Source organism: Micropterus dolomieu, linkage group LG13 (genome assembly GCF_021292245.1).
Source record: "Micropterus dolomieu isolate WLL.071019.BEF.003 ecotype Adirondacks linkage group LG13, ASM2129224v1, whole genome shotgun sequence".
Taxonomy (NCBI): domain Eukaryota; kingdom Metazoa; phylum Chordata; class Actinopteri; order Centrarchiformes; family Centrarchidae; genus Micropterus; species Micropterus dolomieu.
This window is the reverse complement of record NC_060162.1, coordinates 13,187,515-13,209,929: the sequence shown is the minus strand read 5'-3', so window position 1 is coordinate 13,209,929 and position 22,415 is coordinate 13,187,515. Positions and strand designations below refer to the sequence as shown.

The 22,415-nt window shown below is 40.3% G+C and overlaps 1 protein-coding gene across 5 annotated transcripts in view; it reads left to right on the top strand.

Annotated features, from left to right (window-relative positions):
• Positions 1-22,415, top strand: part of rgs3a (regulator of G protein signaling 3a) — a 152,615-nt gene that overhangs the window by 43,858 nt on the left and 86,342 nt on the right. For 4 of the 5 annotated variants that reach the window (XM_046066035.1, XM_046066038.1, XM_046066039.1 and 1 more), the window contains 6 exons: positions 3,093-3,160; positions 16,392-16,473; positions 16,999-17,104; positions 17,528-17,960; positions 20,047-20,086; positions 21,334-21,659. In XM_046066035.1, coding sequence (XP_045921991.1) covers positions 3,093-3,160; positions 16,392-16,473; positions 16,999-17,104; positions 17,528-17,960; positions 20,047-20,086; positions 21,334-21,659 — 1,055 coding nt within the window. Of the gene's footprint in view, positions 1-3,092; positions 3,161-12,146; positions 13,022-16,391; positions 16,474-16,998; positions 17,105-17,527; positions 17,961-20,046; positions 20,087-21,333; positions 21,660-22,415 lie in introns of those variants that run through there. The other variant, XM_046066040.1, reaches the window with a different exon arrangement.

The window sequence follows — 22,415 nt, the reverse complement described above, 5'->3', positions numbered from 1 at the left end:
ACTGTGACATCAAGCATGTCACATTGGAAAGGAAATCATTAGTTGTCAACATGGGCAAGAGTTTGACGCATAGCACCCTGACGTCCATGCGTCATTATGTTGGTGTCACAATTTCTTGAATGCTTACCTTTGCCAGTCCGCGTCAGTTCCTTTATTTTTAGACTTTGTTAGTTCTTGGTGTTACCAATTAAAACGGTAATATCTTAATTTTAAGAGACCCAAACAGTGAGGTGGAGGCAGTCTCCTGCCATCTTGGCTTTTCCACTCTCTCCATCAAGTGTTTATTTGTTTGTGGGCGACAGGATGTGAAAAGAGGCACTGGGTGTCAAGTGAGCGAGTGTTGCAATAGGGACTTGGGCAGAGTCGAGGGCTTTTTGTGTTCTGGCAGATTCTAAGCTGGCTGACTCAACTGCAGATGACTGCCAACACCTTTTGATTTCTTTTTTTCCCCGTCTTTCCTTTTGCATGTCTTCATTTTCTGCCCCTTTTTGTTTTTTCCCCATCTACTTTCATTGTCTGTCTTTCTTTAATCTTCTCAGTTTGTTACTCTCTTCTTTGAACTGCATTCCTTTATTTCTCTTGTGTAGACTTTTCCCACTGTCCACTATTTCTCTCTCTTATTGTCTCTCTTTCTTTCCCCCATTTTTATGTCAGTCATTCTAGATGTTTCTTGTTGCCAGCTGCTCCGTGTGTCTCCTCATATGCCCTGTGTTACTGATGTCTTACCCACACAAAAGGCTCCTCTCCTGGGCTTGACGCCAGGCAGGTTAGCCCCTCTCTTTTGCTGGACCCCTGGAGTTAGTCAGATTTACAAATTGACAGAATCCCTTTTTTTTTTTAAAAAAGCCTCCAGGTTACCATGGCAACTGTAACTATGGGATTGGGCTTTTTACTACTGTGTCTAAAATGTTGAGATGCTTAATTTTCTTGTCTGCAGGTGGACGGCCTTCAGTAGACGACCAAAACATTGAAAAGCCTCCCTCCTCTCAAGAATATGTTTTGCTTAATGTTACTTCACTTGCATTGAATTTTGTCGTCGCAACTAGTTTAGAAGTCAGTGGTCCAATATGCCACTTACACAAGTGCGAGTTGGAAACCTGAAACCTCTAGCGCATATATGTATACTGAGAAAGGAGCTTTTAGTGAAGTAGGAGACATCTTGTGTCAACTAGATGCAATTTTAAGCTTTTTTTAATTGTGTCTGTGTGTGGGGGGGTGCTCTTTTACTTTTAAGGACTGGCTCTTGACAGCCTTGTGTTCTTGCGAGCACATTGGGGTTGTGAGTACATTATTAAATTTTCAAATAATTTTGGCTTACTAATTACAATTAGAGAGGTAAGGGGGAGGTTTTAGCTCTTGATTGACCTCTTAAAGCCTGCTGGACCTGCAAGGATCCATCATTACAAATAGTTCTCACACTTTTACAAATAAAAAGACAACATACATTGTTTTTAAAAGCCCTCCAGAACGACACATTTTTTCAATCTGACAGCCTTATCGATAGGAAATCCATTTTATGACCTGACTTTGCTATCGTTAAGGTTTGGTTGCGTTTAGGAACAAACACAACTTGGTTAGGAACCAAGCATATTGGTTACAGTTACTACTTCATTAAGGTTGGGGGACCTTTTTCGTTATCGTTACAATAATAACCACTTGGTTAAGATTAGGAAATGATTGTGGTCATCGTTAGAAGAAACTAACATTGCCTGTTGGTTTAAAGAGAGGAAAGGAACAGCAGTCCCCCATTGCAAAATCCTACATTTTGTTGACCCACTCATTCATCCACCCGCTCAACCTCCTCCTTATGCAAACTTTTTTGCTCTATCACAATGTCACCCAAATTCCACCATTGCTCCCAACGGAAGAGAGTCATAATTTACTATTTTCCGCTAGAGGACTTGATGTAACATATGTTGATTTTGGGCTGTCATCTTCCTTGGACCAGTCTCTTACAAATACATGTTTTACTGTCAAACATTGTGTGGTCCCTGATACTTTTATTGTAACCTCTCATCAAAAGAATGTAATGATTTTAAAGCTTCCGTTTCAGGAAGCGGTAAAGGCATATTTAATTCAGAATAAGTGTGGAATAGTTTCAGTGAAGTGTTGCACCAAGCAAATAAATATATATATATATATATATATTCAACACTGTAATGGCGTGTTAAAAATGTTTTTCTTACTTTAAAACTGCTTAAGTGGATATTTCAAGGTATGTGTTTGTATGTAATGTGATTATTCCAACTTTTCATGAGGTTAACTGAAGGGTACTTATCCACTTACACTCTTTGACTCGTGTTGGGGCTGTTTCGACTTGGTTGGCAGAGTTTGGAAAATAACATTTCACAGTCTGGGGCAGGATAATTTCTGTCCTATGGTGATGGAGGTAGGGGTGTGATGGAGTTTATAGAAGAGTGGGATAAAAGGAAGGATAGAAACACCAAAAGGGGACAGCGGGGTTGCGGCAAAGTTTAGGAGACAGAGGGCAGACCATGAGAAGGAAATATGTATATATTAAGTAAAAGATGTAAACCGAAGGAAATGTGGACAGAAAGAGACAGAAAGAGACAGAAAGAGAGAGAGGGGGATCGGCATTGTGGCCCAAAGCTGAATGCCGCCTTTATGAGCAATAGTTAAAAGGACACTGAGGCGTGAGTCCCTGTAACCATAGCAACTTCCCAGGAGCCCTGTGACGGACGGATAATGGAGTGAGAGAGGAGTTCCTTTTCTCTTCTTCACCCCTCCCTCCCTCCTTCCCTCCCTCTCACTTGTTCTCACTTCCACTCCTCTCTTGGGCAGTTTGTTGGATCCTCGCATCTTACGGGATTTTCCTTGACTCGGCTGGCCTGTTTTTTTTTGTTGCCTTTTTATGTGCTCTCTGAAGTTTGAATCCTAGCCCAGTGAAGGCTGCTCTCGACAACTGTTGCCATAATTGCTTGTTGTTATCTTTCTGAGTCACTTTTATGGACTCTCAGAACTATTTGAGGACTTTATTTTTGTGCATCCAGAAGACTGAGTTGCGTTGGCACAGAGAGAAATGTGCTCCAAAGGCACTGTCTCAGCCCGTGATTCTTTTGTCTACATTTCAGAGGCTGTGCTGTCAAACCATGGTGCTGCCCCTGAGACCAATCGCCCCGAGAATATGCAATGCTTAACAGTAAGTACAATCAAACTTTTGACTTTGTTACTTTCTGTGTGCATGTAAATCTTGAACTTTCTTATATACGTGGCTTTTTCTGCTCTGTGTGTGGCTGCATGTGAATTTCAGCAACAGTTTAATGAGTGTGTGGATGCGTGTACATACACTAAGTATCTATTAACTCTGTTGCTGTTTCTGTTTGTTGGAAGTTTGGAAGAGTATTTCTCTGTACAGGTGCATAACTTATTTATTTTTTTCATTGTTGGTTATTTGCGTGTGCCCTTATCTGTTTTTTAATTTATTGCGTTTGCATGTGTGTGCATAATGAAGAGGCCTGCATTTAATGAAACACGAAATAGTTGACCCGTGACAATGCACCATGTCCAACAAACTCATCATGCATAAAAATGCCTTGGGTAAGATATTTATTGCGTGAATTCCATGTTACACATTCTCAGCGACTAGAGCAACTAATTGAATAATGCGTTTGAGGATTGAGCAGTGAATGGGGCAAGATGTCATCTCTTGAAAGACAATATTTGTCAAGAAGCTCACTTGCGTGTGAGTCACATGTGGAGCAGAATGATGGTTTGTCATGAGAAAGGGAAAAAGAGAACTGTAGTTGGATGTGAAGCCGGTTTTTCTTATCTGTTCATGGACATCACAAATCCTTTCTGTGTCCCACTCTTTCGTCTTACATCTTATGGCTTCTCAGCTTTGTCTTAATATTTCAAGTTGGATGTCTCTTTAAAGTATTTTCTCATTTTCCACATTGTTGACTATATGGTAGCCATTGATTAATTAAAAATAAATGAGGAAGACCACTTAAACTGTTCACAGAGACACTGAAGCATAACTGATGATACTTTTATCCATTCTACAGCTGGGAATAGAAAACAGTGATTATTTAAGTCAGCATTTGCTAGACAGCAGCAGCAGTAACAACCGGAACAGAAATTTATATCTGAAGACACGACTGGTCAGCTGTATTAAAGGTTGTAGCCCATAATGGACAAGCAAAAGGCAAAAGTACATATGTTATATTTTTTAATGTTTTGCGGAAATTCAGTTTTCCACTGTTTGGGATGCTCAGTCAACCAGTGCACTGCAGTCCTTATCACTGCTTTCTCTACTCTTGGCTTTGGAAGGGTGAAGACAACCACATGCTGCTACCTCCTTGAAACATGGTTTTTGCCAGCAGCATGTTTGCTCTAGCGATTGTTGAGCTTCAATGGGAGGGTGTATCATAGAGGTTCATGCTATCCAGCCAGCTCCATTATTAACCGTAAATCCAATCGAAACAACTTATTTTAACAGTGCAATTGCTAGCGTTGTTTTGCAGACCATATAGCTAGTTAGCTAGTTAGTTGTAGCTATTTGAACTGCTTAATGTTTTGTATTTTTACACAAATTGGTTTATTCTTTTTCAGCTAGCATTACACTGTCTGTTCTTTAGATTTTAAGCTATAGTTAACAGAGCATGATACTTCCAATCATGTCACTGTCCCACTGCCAGTTCAGCTGCCAGTCAAGGACAATGGAAGGCCTGCCCCCACCAGAGGCTTGAAAGCTAAAAGGAGCCTTTCTGATAAATGTCTAAAAGCCTTTTTTCCTTCTCAACAATAAAACAAGGTGAACAATAAAATGGAAAATAACTTTCATTGTTCTTCATTTTTGACAGAAAATAGGGATGCATGTTTAATCTGTGGCTGGAAGAAGGACACTTTAAACAAACTAGATCATTTGCCTTCTTTTCATAGTATTAAGAGTCATTAAGAGCGATATACACTGTAAAAAACGAGTTGAACCCAGTGCGCTAGTTGCACTTTGATTAATAGTAACATTTCCTTTAATTATTGAACGCAGACCTGAAGAAATCAACATTTAAATAATAAAGCTGAACTTAATGTAAGCATATTTTCTATATGTAATGATTTTGGAAGTGGGGTACTTGCTTAAATGCAAAGTGGCACTACCACAACGTTGTGCATGTCATACAGAGAAAGAAACATAGATACCTCTGTCTTTATTCCTGAGTCATTTGACCCTTCCTTTAGAACCAGAGATAGGATTGCCTTGTTGGCTTTGAATGCGACATATTTTTTGCGTGCTTTTGTTCAAACTGCAGCCTTGGGGTAAGATTTATTCCTCCATGGCTTACTAATCTTACTGGGCCTGAATTGGCAAATTTCCAGAGCAATTTTCATACTTTAATGCCGGCTCCTTTTCCCACACGATGCCAACATGGATAATACTTTAGCAAATTTACTTCTACAGGTTATGATGCATGTGTAACACTGGCTTTATTTAGATAAAAGACACATCTTTCCTTAATGGGGTTTTCCTATAATGCATCACTTGTCTGTCAGTTAAATGGTCAGTGCACTGCAGACTTTATTCTCTATTAAGCCAAGACCATGATATTTTCCTACCTTTCAGATCTTTTCTGACATTACATTTAACTAACAAACTACTTTAGAATAACCCAACCAGTCAAATTTATAGAACTTTTAGTTGTTTTGGTTAGTTTTTAATCACCAACCTTGTCAATTCTTGTCAAATGCTTTTGTTATTATTTCATTTAAGTATGATTATTACATTTATTCATTTAGCGGACGCTTTTATCCAAAGCGACTTACAGTTGCTATATATGCCAGAGGTTGCACACCTCTGGAGCAACTAGGGGTTAAGTGTCTTGCTCAGGGACACATTGGTATCTCAGAGTGGTTTTGAACCCTGGTCTCTCACACCAAAGGCATGTGTCTTATCCACTGCGCCATAACCATGACTTAGACTCCTGGAGGAACTATTCAGCACGTATGTCAGAGAAACATATCCGCATTGCTTTTGAAACGCTCCAGGATGTGGACTCTGTGGTAAGCAGTAGTTATATGGAGTCACTGTAGCTAAGAAGCTTGACTAGACAGGATTAGACAGAAGAGCTCATTTTACTTTCACCTTTCACACACAGTCTCTCTCTACACATAATGCAGGTTGTACAAACGTACAGACACAAGTTAGGGATTACTTATCTCTTAAATTAGTGCTACTGCATATGACCCCGGGCCTTTTTTGTTGCTTTTTGTACCGATATGCCGTACTTGGCACAGTGTATTGCTATCGTAATATGTTTCATTTCTGTAGAATCGCAACAGTCATTACATTCTTTATATTGCTTGCAGAATAACTATCCTGCAGCATCCAGTATGTCAAGAGTCTGAGCAGCTTTTGAAGTCATAGGGAAGGTGAAGAGGGCAGTAATGATGTGGCACAGCACTGAGATAGAAAGGTTTTACATCCGTGTTTGTAAATGCTCCTTTCCTCTCTCCTTCCTCTCCCCTCCCTCCCGTCTCCTTCTTGTTCTCTCTCTTCCTCTTTATCTCCGGGTGAATCAGAGTAACAGATGATTGTGCGGTTTGTGTGGGATCGTCTCAGGGGAGAGTTAAGGGAGGGGGGAAAGCACATTCACAGACTAGATTAGAGGAGAATGGAAAACCTTTTAGACTTTCTCTTATTTTCTGTACTCGTTTTCTGTTGCCTTGTCCTTGCTCCCTTCCAGACCGCTGTGTGTTTCCTCCTTCACTGTTGTGGCCTCCTTCAACTACTCCTCTCTTTTCCCCTTCTTTTCCCTCTCAGTCACCCAACGGCCATCACCCCCACTACACAAAGAGCTCTGTGATATCATTAACTGCCCACTCTTTACCCACTCAAGCTTTTTTCAGTGTTTGATGATGGCCTCACACATGAATACTTTCAATGATTTACATAGCGCATAATGAAGGCTTTGGACACTTCAGATGTTGGTGAAGATAATACTTAATATCCACAAAGAATTGTACCTCAGAAAAACCACATGGCTATTTCAAGAACATTTTCCTATCTACTGACTACACTTTTACAACTTTTCTCAGCATTTTAATAAATTATTGTTCAGTGCTATGTGTGTCTATGTATTTAGATAATTACCACGTTTGGTAGAAATTATGCTTTAAAAATGTCACACCAATCAAGTTCTGTTGTGTTGCTTCTTCTGACTCACTGTGAGTTGAACATCTTTTAAAATTTCAGTCCAAAAGATCTGGTGTTCCAAGGGTTTGCTGTTTTTAAAGAGGCCATATTCAGCTTTTTGGGGTTTCCCCCCCCTTTATTGAGTTATATACCTTTTTTTTGTGCATGTAACAGGTTTGCAAAGTGAAAAAGCCCAAAGTCCACCCCAAAGGGAGTTCCCATCTCCCACAGAAAACTCTTCTCTGAACTGCCTGAAAACAGCTTGTTTGTAATCCAGCCTTTTCTTCCACTTTGCTGTAACGTCACAGCGAAATACGCGTCATAATGCTTGCCTAACACTGGTGGAAAAACACTCTGAGCTGCAGCACACAGTGACAAGACGTCCGCCTGCTGTCTCTCCTCTCCCTTCCAAACATTAGCTACCCGCCAGGCAGTCAATGGACATAAAGTTGTTACTGTGATGTAGAGACAGAGCACAGTTAAAACTTTATGGATGAAAGATACATTTGCTACATATAGAACTGAACCGATGCCGTGTACACCGGCTTCTCATGACCCACCCTACACTGCTTCTGATTGGCTAGTAGTCCATACATAGGAACTGTGATGTGCAACTCCCAATAAAGATTTTATACAAGTAAGATGCCTGACTCTGTAGCTAAAATGAAGCGTTCAACACACAGTGTGAAAAGAGGAGCTGCAGCAATGTGCAGTATGACAAAAAATATGGTGTTCTTTGAAAATGAAACCATGTAAACCTGTTCTGGCACAACCCCTAAATAAGACTTTGAACCTGAAAGTGAGCATAATATGACCCCCTTAAGGTAATGTAGGCAGGAATTGTTTGCATTTGAGATGAATACTAGTCATGGTCAAAGGGGAGAAATTTTGAGACAGAATCATATACCGCTGCTTTCAATCAGTGTGATATTTAGAGAAATTCAATGCAATGACTTGATGGAAATAAATTGTCATTGTGGGTTATCTTGATTTATAGGCATTTACAGAATACAGTAGGTTCACTTTACCTGTCAAAGTTAAACACAGTTAAGTTGGCCTGTTAGAAAGAATCATGGAATGTTTGTGTATCTCCAAAATGTGAGTATGAGAAAACTTCATAATAATGACATGCAGCATAGCAAGAATTTATGTCAGCATTTAGTACATATGTTTACAGGTAAAAAAAGAAGACTCATGTTATTGGCAGGGAACAGAGTTCATGAATATTAACAATAGCTGTGCTCCTTACAAAACTCCCCCTGCATCACTTTGCTTGTCAGCTAGCATTAGCTCCAAAATTGTCTCTGTGAAAATGGGTCTGACGCTTCTGTCTGACGGGAAAGATGGGAAGGAAGGGTGAGGTGAGCTGAAAAGAGGACTGATAGGTTAGATTTTTTGGCCAGCGTCTCAGAATAAATGAAGAATGATTAGTTTCATTGCCAGAACGTGTTCCTTTGTGAGTATTTTAGGCCCAGGGACCTGGCTGCCCCTAACTGATGCAGGATGTTTGAGCGCTTATCCTTGCCCCTAGCTGTTTTGCACAATCTTTTAATTTGAAAGAAGTTACAGACCAAACCACATACACTAGATGCTATAGTTGCACAGTGTTTATCATATTGTACTGACTGCTGTGGCTCAGGTGGGAGACTGAGTCGCCCATTAATCTCCTGTCCACATGTCTTGTCCTTGAGAAAGACCCTTAACCCCAAATTGATCCAAATGGCCAGCGCCTTGCATGACAGGTCTGCCGCCATCGATGTGTGTATGCAGGGGTGAATGAGAACCTTTAGAAAATAATAATGAAAATAATTTATAGCATCATAGATGGCAGTGTTGGCCGGTTGGTCGGTCAGTCCACCACTATGGTCTAAACTAAAATATCTTAATAACTATTGGATAGATTGCCATGAAATTTTTCCAAGGATGAACCCTAAATACTCTGATGGCCTTGTCTTCATGCCACCATCATGAGGTTGAAATGTGTGGTTCAGAGTGAAATGTCTACGCAACTGAAATGTGATATAGACATTAATATCTGGATCAAATGTTTGCAAACTTTTCATCTAGCGCCATCATCAAGTTCACATTTTTTATTTGTCCAGTACTTGGGTTTAAGACCAAATACCTGCAAAACCAATTACATTGTATCTCTATGTTTTGACAATTTTCTGTGCATTACTTTCCCACTATTTTACTGTTTATATATCTACTCTCTTGTTAGTCTTAGTTAGTTTGTCATTGACCTATGACCAGTGTTGCTCAGTAATGCGTTACTGTAATAATATTACTTTTCCCAGTAACTGGTAGTGTAACTAATTACTTTTCTAAAACAGTAATATTATTACAGTTTTAATCCAAGTAACGCTGCGTTACTCGTTACTGAACGCACCATCCTTGACGTGAATCCACAACTGTGTGGCAGCTCAGCGGCACCGGACTTTGTTGTTCATGTCAGCTGATAGCCAAAAACTAAAGGAAGAATGGAGAACGAGGGAAAGACACGTTCTTTCCACAGCTGTAAGTAGCTGCTGCCATTATTGTGTCACACATTTTCGTCTAGTGTAAACTCTGTGCGACCAGCAAAAAGCTTTCAATCACGAACATTTCCACACCTGATTTATTGAAGCATCTGCTGAAGTGGCACAGCAACGCGAAACTTACAGTTAGAATCTCCAGCCGCAACTGCCACTGATGCTTGGACTCGTCGGGAGAGAGTGGCGTTAACGTAACGTTTTGTAACTATTGAATACTGCTTATAAATATGCTACAGAAAAACAGCTGTTCAAAAGTTGGGATTTACTTGCTTTATTTTTTTATTTCAGCCGGTGGTGTTAAGAAACGATAGGACTAGGCTATATGCTTTCTAAAAACCACACTCCTTGCCGCTGTTATGAATATGACATTAGTTAAAAATTCGGAAGAGACTGCTTTGTTTGGGGGTGAAGGGAGGTGGTAGAGAAAGCAGTGTTTTCCATAATTTGCCTATAATTTAGATAACTATCAACGCTGACCGCCACTTATTTATTTTCAAATTTTTTTAGTAGGCATTTAGGTATTTAAAATCATATTTGTTTGAGGAGCTGTATTGAGGAGCATATATTCCTGCAGCTCCTCCTCTCGCTCGCTCTCTTGTGAACACCGCTGCACAAACCTGTCCAAAGTTAGAATACCCCCCCCCCCCTTTATTACCCAGTAATAAGTAAAGTAATAGTATTACTTTTTTTAGGAGTAATAAGTAACTAGTAATATATTTCAATTTCTAAGTAACTTGCCCAAGACTGCTTATGGCTACACTAACCATGCATTTCACAGTTTAATTGGTTTGACTGATAGATCTATTAAGCTCTATACTTATTCTGAATTTGCAGAAGGCTAGCCTAGGTCATCTAAGTTGAAGCAAGGGCCTTCTCCGTTTGTAGTCATCTCACTGTCTCATATTATGTACACAGTGTCACCTTCAAAATGTTGTGTAGTTATGAATCCCCAGCTTCAGCCATATGCCCAGCTTCCACAGTTTGGATTTCAAGTACAACCTGAGCTATGACCCTGAACTTGGCCTTATACCCATCTTGTCAGTTCACTGGCTTGGAAAACATCTCCTCCTTTGATAACTGTTTATTGAGGTCAGAAAGAGAGAGAGAGAGACAGAGGAAGAGAGACAGACAGAGAGAGATCCCACACTACGAAACACCAGATTGGCCTTGTCTGGCTCCCAGACAAGCTTTTCAAACTCTTCTTTCACTCCTCTCCCTAAGACATGCTTTCTTCTCTCCCTTTCTTCTCTCCCTCTAATCCGTCCTTCTGCCTATTTAGAGGTGAACAGCGCAGCGTGAAAGAGAGAGAAAGTGTTTTTTGTGTGTTTGACGGGTAACCCTCGCCCTTTTGAAAAGGCAAACAGCGAAAAGCTGCCATTAAGACTGGAATGAAGGGATCTTAAGACAACCGCCTTTTCTGCCACTTTATTAGCATTGTAGAGGCTAGTGCAGCATTGGCCCTCTTTCACCGCTCTCTTTCTCCGTCACTTCTCTGTCGATGTTTCATTCCATGAACCAGGCATCCAAATGATAGAAAGAAAAAGAGGCAAGCAAATTAATGGGGTTGCTAGGGGTTAGTTTGGCTACTGTTTTAGCCGTAATTTAACAGGATTTTCCTTGCACTGCTGCTGAGGTGTTTGTTGTTATTTTTGTGCAGGTTACCACCTCTTTCCCAGGCATACGGAGATTCAAAACAAAAATAAAACAAATGTTTGGATAACTGGAAGAGGAGGGGAGATCAGAGGTTGTAGACCTGCGAATTTCCGTACTGTGGGGTTGGGGGTGAGGGGGAGCAGCTGAAAGGAAAAGCAGAGGAAATATGAAAGTTCAAAACATAACAAACAAGCATAATGTCTGGACGGAGATTGGGGAATACAGGGGCTAAGGTGGAAAGAGTCTGATGAGGTGTGAAGTATGACTGAGGTATGAGTGTGTGTGTGTGTGTGTGTGTGTGTGTGTGTGTGTGTGAGTGTGAGAGTGAGAGTTAAGTATGTGCCCAAACAATACTGCTGTCACTTTCTTTTGTTGAGGAATGTAGTCAATAGAACTTGTTAGACCCAAAAGTCGTAAGGAATCAGAAACCTTTCTGTTCACAATGCAATTATGGTCAGCAGTTTAAGTCCACTGTTATAAGTTTGCTAACTCACACCTACCAGACCACTCCTTTTAAAAATCCTGCTTTTCTCCCTCTTATTCTTATGTCTCACTTGTGCCACCTACATTAGTCACTACTGTGTCTATTTGCAAATGACTGAGAGCTATAGCACCTCTCACAGCCTAATAGTGTGGACTCAGGAAGCGAACTGGCCTTATCGGGGGCAGACACACAAAGCTGTCCTGGCTGTGGGATGGCGAGGTATGCGTAAGTGCATGTGTGTGGAGGGGGGGGTGGCGGTGGGAGGCACTTCCTCCCATTCTTCTGCTGTTGAAGAGTTCCCATGAGCGCCCCTGCCAGGAGCTGCAGTGTGGCCTGAGCAGGCCAAGCCAGCGCCAGTCTCGCCTACATGACGCCGCCAAACACTCACACCACACACAGCTGATCTCAGGAGCTACTGCAACTGCTGCTGTTCAGGCCACAGAGCAAGGAGCTGGGCGCCGTGTTAAGGGATAGAACAAATGCTAGAAGAGAAGACAGCAAAGAAAAGTTAAAGGAAAGAAGAAGGAAAGAAGATTGAACTGGAGTTTTAAGGGAGCGAAGAAGAGAAGTTGTGGATGAAATGACAGGTACAGGAAAAACGTGCACACAGGAATGTGCACTGATGACTGGAGTCATTACTAACAAACCTTGAATGGATAACATTGCAGTTAGACGTCAGTTGCAGAGTGACAATAATTTTGCAGAAAGGGCTGTTACCAAGAAACTTGAATCTAGACTCATTTGGGGAAAGTTGATGCAGAGTGAAGGCCAGTTTGGCTGAAAAACGTCTCCAAGGACATATTTTTTGTTATACTTGACAGTTTCGTGTCTGTTTTCCAGCAAGGAGAGACACAATATTATTACCTAGGGCCACCTCAACTGGACTGTCAGCTGGAAATCGGACATTTCGAACACTGCAAGACTTCAGCCATTCTTTGGGCAGCTGTCACTGTTGAGATGATTCATAACACACTTAAGTCCACCCAGCCATCGGAGCACAGCCCCAGGAGCACACACTCTGCTGCGCAAAGGAGGCTGTGGAGGTACTCGGGCTGCAGAGGGGCCGGCCAGGTGGAAAGTCACCGTCGCAGTGTGTGTGTGCTGGCTGCAGACTTGAACGCTGGAGGAGGAGGAGGTGGAGGTGTGATGCACACTATCCACGGGCTGTGCCACCTCTGCATTGGTTGTAGGCTGCCTCAGGTGTGTTTGTGTTACAGAGAGTGGGAAGTGGGATCTAGTGTATAGTATCAACCTGTGATTGTGAGTGACAGACTGGGAGAATGGAAAAAATTGGACAGCTACAATCACTGATCAGTTCTTTCATAATTAATTTGCAAAAGATAAAATCTATAATTTGTTAAAATACAACAATGCAGTTAGCTGCCAAACTGCCTAATACAAAAGCAGTATATAAAAATACACTTTTAGCTGCATGTCCAAGACATCCGGAGTAATTGGCTGTGTATTATATTTAAGGAGAAAAAAAATTATATTATATGAACCGATGCCACTGCCACTGTGTGCACATCTGAATTGCACAATAGAACAAACAGGAAATCAAATGTGATGTGTCCGAATATAATTTAATAAACTGATACGGAACAGAATATAAACATTTGAACAGACACAACTTGAGATTATTTGTAAGACTGGGTTTACATGACAGAAATACAGCATGAAACTAGGTAACGTCTGTGTGTGTGTGTGTGTGCTGTTACAGTCTCTGAACATACTCACCCAGATAACATTGTCTAACCACATGTGTATATCATGTGTGGTTGGCAGATTTGTTGGGAGTTAATGTTACCTCTGCTGCACTGTTGGAAAGCAGACAAGACATATACTGTAATCATCAGATGGACACTGTCAGGGTTTCTGCTCCTAGCTTCATGCAGTCATGTCTGAATGGATGGTGTCGCACTGAGGCGTGAATGTAAAAAGGGAAAAACTGTCACACATACATGAACACAAACTGTATAGGCTACAGGGCCTTCTTCCTTTGGGTGCATATAAGGTTTTAGTCTAGTCAGTTCTTCCACAGTCCCTTTGATTGGATTATTAATTCATCAGTAAGGCCCTGTTCATACAATTTAAATATTTAATGCACGCTGGAAACTTTCCCCATTCATTTATCTTCATTCATTTTCAGTGCCTCGTGATTGATGCAGTGAAAAGAAAATAACTCACTTAAAAGCAACACATTGATACTGATTTCTTGCATTATTGCCAGGCTACCCTCCTCTTTTCTGTTCCAGTTTTAAAATAATCCTTTTGCTTTCATTTAGAAGTGGAAAAGGGGCCATGGTACTGTTCTCCTAGGCAGACCAGAGGAGTCCAAGTGGGTAGACTGAACAATGCTTACATATTGAATTAACGCTGTAAAGACTCTGGAGTTTGGAGGAATTGGCCCAAATTAGGCAGCTCTGAGAGTTTCCTTAAAAAGGACACAACGTCACATTTAAACAAATTTTGATAAAAAGAAATAGATAGACAGATAGATGGGGTGTGATAGACCCCCTAGATCTTTGCTTTTCAATATTTTCTTTCACATATTGTATTTCTAGCTGGTCCTGTTTTTTTCATACCTCTGTTTGTCTTTGTCATCTCTTCTGTTTCTGTCCCACTACGCTCTCTCACCACTATTTAGCATCTCATATCTGTTCTATCCTCCTTTATTATCTTTTCATCTCTCGACACCTACAGTCAGTTTCTCTGTGTCTGTATATCTCATTCTTTTCTTTCTCTATTTTTGCTTGTTTTTCTTCATTTTTGTCATATAGCCAGACTGGCGGATGATTCGTTATATCTGTCAGTCTTTATACAAAAATATACACCCAGCAGAGGGCAACAATTTTAGCAATTATAACGCCGCCTGTACTTTTTGCCCCAGTAGAAAAAGTACTAGAAGCAGAAGAAGGTCAACCTCCTTATCATAAAGGTTGCCCTGTCATACTGTGTATCTTTTCCACTAATACAGTATATGGGTGCTCCCATGGTTAGTGTTTGTATATAAGAATTAAAACGACATCACTTCGCCTTTATCTAATGATGAGACCATTAATCAAGTGTCAGACCCACCAAAGAGGGTACATGCTGCGTACAAAAACAGATGAGAATCCGAAAATCTTTTGTACAGCAGGTAACTATGTAAGCTGTCTTTCTCTGGTGCATGACAAATAATTTTTTCAGCAGTGCCAGTGTGGAGGTAGACTGAAATAGAGAGAAACTGAGGGGATAAAGGGTAGAGAAATATGGTGAAGGATTTGTGGCCCCAAACAATGTGACACAGGGCACATAAAATCAGTGAACTATAAGAAACTGCGATCGTACCCGACATTTTAGGGTCATCACAAGCTTCAGGCCCCTGAATAATCACTGTATTTCTCCAAATCGCTGAATCTTGCTCATGGGTAGACTAATTTAGCTGCATATACATGTAGTTTTGCTCTGCTAGAGACAGAAAGTGAGAGAGGGATGTGGGGTGTGGCAGTGTCTGTGTGTTTTTGGGCTCCTGGTTGTCAGCAGATGAGATGGAAAGTGAGATGTTTTGGATGGGACTTTGTTGACTTTGGCTCAGACTTTTGGACACAGGTATTTAATGTTTGACAAAGCAGGGTCAAAGAGAAAGAGAGACAATGGGAAAGAGCCATCAGTATTGTCTGTGTGTCTGTATGTGTGTGTGGATCTGGTTTATGGATTTGGCAAACTTTAAACGAATACTTCCCTGATTTGGCACTGGATCCCAGTAATGAGTATCCATCTCAGTTATTGATCAGATTCTGTGTGTATATATTATTGTATTTACTTATTAAATTAAGTAATCATTTATTTATATTAAGAAAATATTCAGACAATGGAATGTAAACTCAGAAAACAACAGTTACGGTTAATGTGTTTAAGTACACAACAGATCAGACATTACTTAATCCAAATTATTTTTTATTGATGTTTTATAATACACAGTTACTTCATTTGTAAAAACAAATTTTTAATTGGGACAAACCTGGAAAAATAAAGCTTATAAACAATCTAGATTTACTCTTCACAATTAGTATCAGTTGTACCCAAAGAAGCAGTTTTGTACTGCAGCACTATTCTTTTCATACATACATATATGTAGTTTTTCTATTGGCCTATTATAATAAGGAGTGAGTCTATGAAAAAAATTTTTTCCATATAGTTGTAGGGTGTATGTTTTTGTTTGAGAGAGACTTTGTGTTTGTTTTCGCAGCATGATATGTGTTTTTTTGCGTACCAACTGTAGTCTACAAAGTACAAGTGTGAATAAAGAGGCAATCGGTAGATTCACTATATTAAATTCTTCTCTGAATACTGGACAAAGAACTTCCTTCTTACATCTCTCAGAGTTGTTTTTCCTACTAACTCAGCTAATTGGGTTCACTGGGAAACTGCTGTCAAGACAGTTTTAATAGGAAGTAGAAGCAGAATACAAATCTACTTAATCATCCAGTAGGAAGGAAGTTGATTATTTTGCTGGGGGGGAGGGTGCTGGTCCTGTCTTTCTATCTTCCTATAACAAAAGGACTGACTCTGTGTGTGTGTTCTGCAGGTGACCATCCTTCGAGGAAAGGATGGATACGGCTTCACCATCTGCTCGGATTCCCCTGTGAGGGTGCAGGCTGTTGATCCAGGCAAGTTTTGCATGTGCATGTCAGTGTCATGTGTAAATGAAACCAAACTTTCCAGAGAGAGGTGGTTGTTTAATGGCCTGATTTTTCTGTCTTAGGACGTAACTTGATTGGAGAAGGAGACATCTTTCATAAATTTTTTCTTAGCATTTCTCATAGCAAGTATTTTAACACCCAAAGTCATACATTTATTAAATTTAAAAGCAGCCATAAACAAAGTTACTTTCCCACAGTACAGACTGCTACCTGTAGATTTCTAATTCTAATCTATGAAAGGAACTTTTCTTGAGTCTGCACACTGTATGAAGTATATTACTGTAAAAGTTTCATTTCATTTCACATTGATTGACCTGAGTTTTCGCCTCAGAAAACTTTATTATTATTTTATTGTTTCATCTTTATAGTGATTTGGCCATTCTGTACCTCCAATACTGAAGGAACAAGCAAAGGAGCTATAACCCCAGATGCATGAATGGCACCTGAGATTGTGTAATGATCTGAACTTTTCCTGTCTCTTCACTCTGGCAGGGGGTCCGGCGGATCAGGCAGGTCTACAGCAGTTGGACACTCTCCTGCAGCTAAATGGTCAACCAGTGGAGCAGTGGAAATGTGTAGACTTGGCCCATGCTATCAGGTAATGAATCCAACACACCAGAGGATTATGGACTGATTTACACCAAAATGTTGGAGAAACCTTTTCACGGGCTTATTCAGGACTCAGGACCAGTGATTTGTAATGATTATCTGATCCATTCTGTATGTATCTGTATATGTATCTTGTATGATATGTATGTATGTGGCTGCCTGAAAAAGACCTGTAGTGTACAAAAAAAATTTATTTCAGAGGTTGAGATTGCCTGTAGCCAATAAGAATTCAGTTTACTATAAGATGTTGTGGAAATTACTGTAAGATCTAATTGATCAGGAGTTAACGCCATAATCTTAGTTGTATTGTTAAGCCCTGTTCTTTCCTGATGTAGACACAAAGTATTTACTTAGAATTACACTCCTCCAGATTTTTTTGATCTATATTTTGATCTTTCTTTCCTCATTGTAGAAACAGCTCCAATGAAATCACAGTGGTGGTGTGGCGCACGGGCCCCTCAGCTAAGCCTAGTTTTGAGGGCCTCATCCACCGGCCCTCTTATAAGCCCTCCGCCTCAAACTATGATGCCCCCTCACCCCCTACTCGCAGGCGCGCACCAGACGTTGGCACCAGCAAAACCCCACCAGCTGTGCCGCCTCTCCCAGCCCACCACCGTGCCACTGCCACTCGCCGGCTGCTGGTCAATGGCTCCGAAGCTGGAAATAGCAGTGGAGTAGGTGTAGGGACGCTGGGGTGGGGGGCCCAGGGAGGGTCGACCGAGGAGCTGGATGGGAAACCGCGACAGCTCCACCACCCTCACACTGCCACACTGAAGGGTACCAGGGTGAAGGCATCTAACGGGGACAACTATATCATCCTTGCCCCCATCAACCCTGGAAGCCAGGTACCACAAACTGGTGGTGGGCTGCATCTTCATCCTCTTCTTCGTCCTCCCCATCCTCACCACGGTCATATGGTGGCTCATCCTAGATATGTCTCATTACCTTACATCCCTGGCGCTGATAGTTAGAAGGACTGAATACATAGTATGCCTGAGCCATTTGGGTTACTGCCATCTCGCTGATCTGTGCTTTAAGAAATATTTTGAACACACTGCTACACTACATATAGTTCAGTGCAACTTACATATGGAGTAATAGACTGAAAAGCAAGAGGAGACAATATTATCTAATATAGCTGTTAATAATATATTGTATGCCTGTACTATGTGAAGCTTTGACAGTATTTCTTTCATTACAATCTACCAACTAAACACAGTTAATATTAGGAAAACAATGTATCTGACATCAGTTATCTTACAGATATCATATACCTGTAGAGTAGATCGATCATCTGTGTGCCATGGAGAATACACTTTAAAAACAAATAGTTGAGGCATTTAAGAAAGAGAAAAAAATTCAACAAAAATAGTGCATTAATGTGTACTATATGAAAATGCACACTTTGACTGGTCCATTGCACAATATGCAGTTTCAGTATAACATGCATGTACATGCACAGTATGACATGTATATGGCATTATATATATATGTACTTATTTTTTCATCCAGTGACAATCATGTATGTGAGGTAAAAGCTTTGATCATAAAAACAAAATAAAGCAAACTCATTCAATCAAAAAGCCTGAACTGAATTCCTCAGCTAACACAACTGTAACAATCCGATACTAACCCATTAACCACCTCAGGGTAACAAACATGCTGAAATAGAAGATTCAAGATGTGGTTGAGACACTCTCCCTGTAGCAGTGCACCCAGTCTTTTAGTGATTGCAATCTAGGTTCAGCCTACAGTGTCTAAATAGTTGCTCAAGACTTCTAAAACATTTCTAACTAATTAAATCCATTTGCTGCCGTATGTAGAATTGAGTTAAATTGTCTTATTTCCTTATCTCTTTCTCTGTGTCTGACTGTAAGTCTGTCTGTTACTTGGAGCTGTTTGTGTGTGTGTTTTGTATGTGTGTCTGTGTGTGCCTCATGTAGTGTCCATCTTCATCTGTCAATGCTTCTAAGGTTGACGTTCAGTTAAGGGCCATAAGACAGCCCCAAACATAAGATGAGATTGATTTTGAAGGAAGAACAGAAGTAGATTCAGAGGAATCACAGCAGAGAAAGAAGAGTGTAGAGTGTTTCGGTTAGCCTCTGGAAAAAGATTAGAGGTACATGCCGACATTGTTAACAAATATTCCCCTTCAAACAGCCACCTCTTTTATCCCAAACAAAAGCGAAGGCAGGGATTTGGTGAGATTTTGTGGTGGCCATCGCAGGCTAAATATACCGAAAGCCCTGTGGAAATGGGTCATGTTGGTGACATATCACACAATACTCTAGTTCACAAACAAAGAGCTCTGAAAGCCCTCACTACAGAAACTATTTACCATGGTGAGCTGGCAGAAAAGCATGCTAATATGGTTTAAACAATATGTGACCATCCAACTCCTAGTTCACCTACTGTATTAATCTGAACAACATGTGATGCAGCTTTCTATCTTTACTCCCTCAGTTGATTGTAATTTGTTATGACATGTAGAAACCATCACTGCCTCGCTGAGTCCAGGGCAATTCAAATAGGTTCAGCTGAGTCCCAGACACTAAATTTGGTGTCATGCAAGAAACTACACATGATAATATCCAGCTTGATCCCTTAACACAAACCCATAACATAGCAACACAGAAAAAATAAAGTGTGGGACACAAATATGACAACAAAATTTGATTGGGTAGGCTAAGGATACACAGTATGTTTTATGACATTCCTTTTTCGTATATCACATCGTAGGAAGTTAAGATCGAAATTATATTTCAGCTATCAATATAGTATACATTTAGTAATAACACAAAGACATACTGTCATCTTATGTCATTGTTTTAATCGGTCTTTAATCCATTCAATACATAGTTTAAATGCCAGTTTTTATTGTGCTTAAACAAGCTTATTTAATAATGTAATTTAATATTATTGTGCTTTCAGATCTTGAGGCCTGTTTACCAAGACAACCAGGGAACATTAGGTAAGATACATACAGTGTGGTATATTCATATTCATACAACGTTTTGTTAAAGGCAACAGTGAAGAATGTTGGGTATTTTGGCAGAAGCCTTTGCTTAAGTTGGCTTTGGTGCCTTTTATTATATTGGATGTAGTCCAATGTTAATTAGGTTTTTGACATCGCTTTTCAGGTTATTGTTATTTTAATGAGTATGATTAAATTCACTTGGCACCTTGAAATAGTCTCAAATTAAACTGACCTCAGAAGAACAGTGAATGCAAACTATGGTCTTTATTGATACTGAAAAGAAGAACAATCAATTACCACTCACTGTGTGTTGTGTTTTTCTGGAACCTGTCAAATATACAGTAACAGCTTAAAACACCAAATATTTATGCTCTGTCTTGTCACAAACACTCTGGAGCACTTTATGCAAATACAAACAGAACAAAGGATTCTGCTTTGGTGACAGAGTGACACTGGAAACACACTGTTTTTTTCTTGTATCTTAAAAGCAGCTTGAGCTACCCTTTGGTCCAGCAGTGGACCAGCTGCACTCAAAGTCATAGTTAGTCAGCTTGTCAACGCAAGTATCTGGTAAAGGTAACACAATAAACAAGGCAATAGTCTTTTCAGGTCAGGATCACCATAGATTTGCTCAGTTTACATTTTAACTACACCCAAATTGGGGACACATAGGAAGCAGGGATAACAGCTTAGGTTAGTTGATTAACAGCCAATGCACTTCTGGTGGTGACTACATAGCTAATCATGTGCAGATAGACCTCCATTACGCCAAACCCATTGAGCTCTGGAGAAATGTAAAAAAAATACTTTGGCATATGCTTATTCGAGATAGATGAGAAAGTTGATACCACTCTCATATCCATATATAATAATAATTAATACAAAACAACAACCTGCAGCTGGTTAGGTTAGCCTAACCTTGCAAAAAGGGGGAAAGAGCTAGCCTGGCTCTGTCCTAAGGCAGTTTTTCGTTCTTACAAAGAGATATAACATGCTAATTTGTGCCCTGTAAAGGCTAGGCCAGGCTAGCTGTTTCACCGTTTGCTGTCTTTATGCTAAGCTCCATCTTCACATTAGCGTACAGATTTGAGAGTCAAAGTGTGTTTCTCAATATGCTGAATTATTTAAGATCTCTGTGAGCTTGTTGAAAGTGATTACACGCACTATAAATGTCTTCAGGAACTATATGTAACCTGCGTCTTTACCATCACATGCTTCACCTTCCTCTTTTTGTTCCACAGCTGCCAGGTTATATCCCACACGGCAGGCCTCTGGTCCACAGCCCCAGGGTGGTGGTAAGGGTGCTTTTTCTGGAGGTGTGAGTGGTGGTGGTGGTGGTGGTGGAGGTCTCTCTAGCCGTACTGGCTTCCTGCGTCGGTCTAACAACTCCAAGACAACAAAGATGGCGTCCACCTCAACTAATGCTGGTGTACCCAACTACCAACAGCAGAATGCCAATTTTGCCAATTACCAGAACTGTACCATTGTCCGCTCACACACTCCACATGCCAACTACGGATATGTCAAAGTGGCACCAAAGATCCTTATCTTCCCCATCTTTGTTCAGGTATGCCAGTTTATCTGTATATGTGTGTGTTTTTTGTTATTGTGATTGTTGGTGGTTTTACAGTCAATCTCGGGACATCTTGAGATAATATGTTGACCTTTCCGTCTGAGCATTTTATATTTTGCAACTCATGAAGACTCTATTTTCATACATAAAATATTTTAGATATGCAGATGTTTTTTTCCCCGTCTGTCTTTAGGTTACTGCACAAAAACTATGGAGAAACAGAGGGGGTGTTTTATAACATATATTTTTCTAAAGGTGGAATACTTAAAATTAATAAAAAAAATTAGGAAGCAGTGGAAAGTCATGTGTCATTGCAAAATAAATGCTCTCATTTCTGTATATTATGCGCATACACTTTACAGTTGTTATACTTTACTGAATACCTTGTGGAATATATGATTAAATAACCATAGACACCCATTGTGAGATAAGATAGATGTCATATAATATTTGTACCTACTATTTAAAGCACTGGTGGTATCTCGGGGTCTTTTAGCCATTTATGCTTTCACAAGACAGGAACTTTGGTGGTATTTCCTGTTAATTCACGCAGAGTGTGCAACCCTGACCCTACTTCACAAAGTATGCAAATGTTAAGTATTCACACATACCGAATTTGGCCCTCTAACACATATTGGACTTGTGAGGAAGTCCCCTCCTTCCATGTTGCCTCATTAGTTAATTTTAAGTGTCATTGTCTTGTCATACACAGACCACACATACTGCCTCGCAGTTGCAGCTCACTTTCTG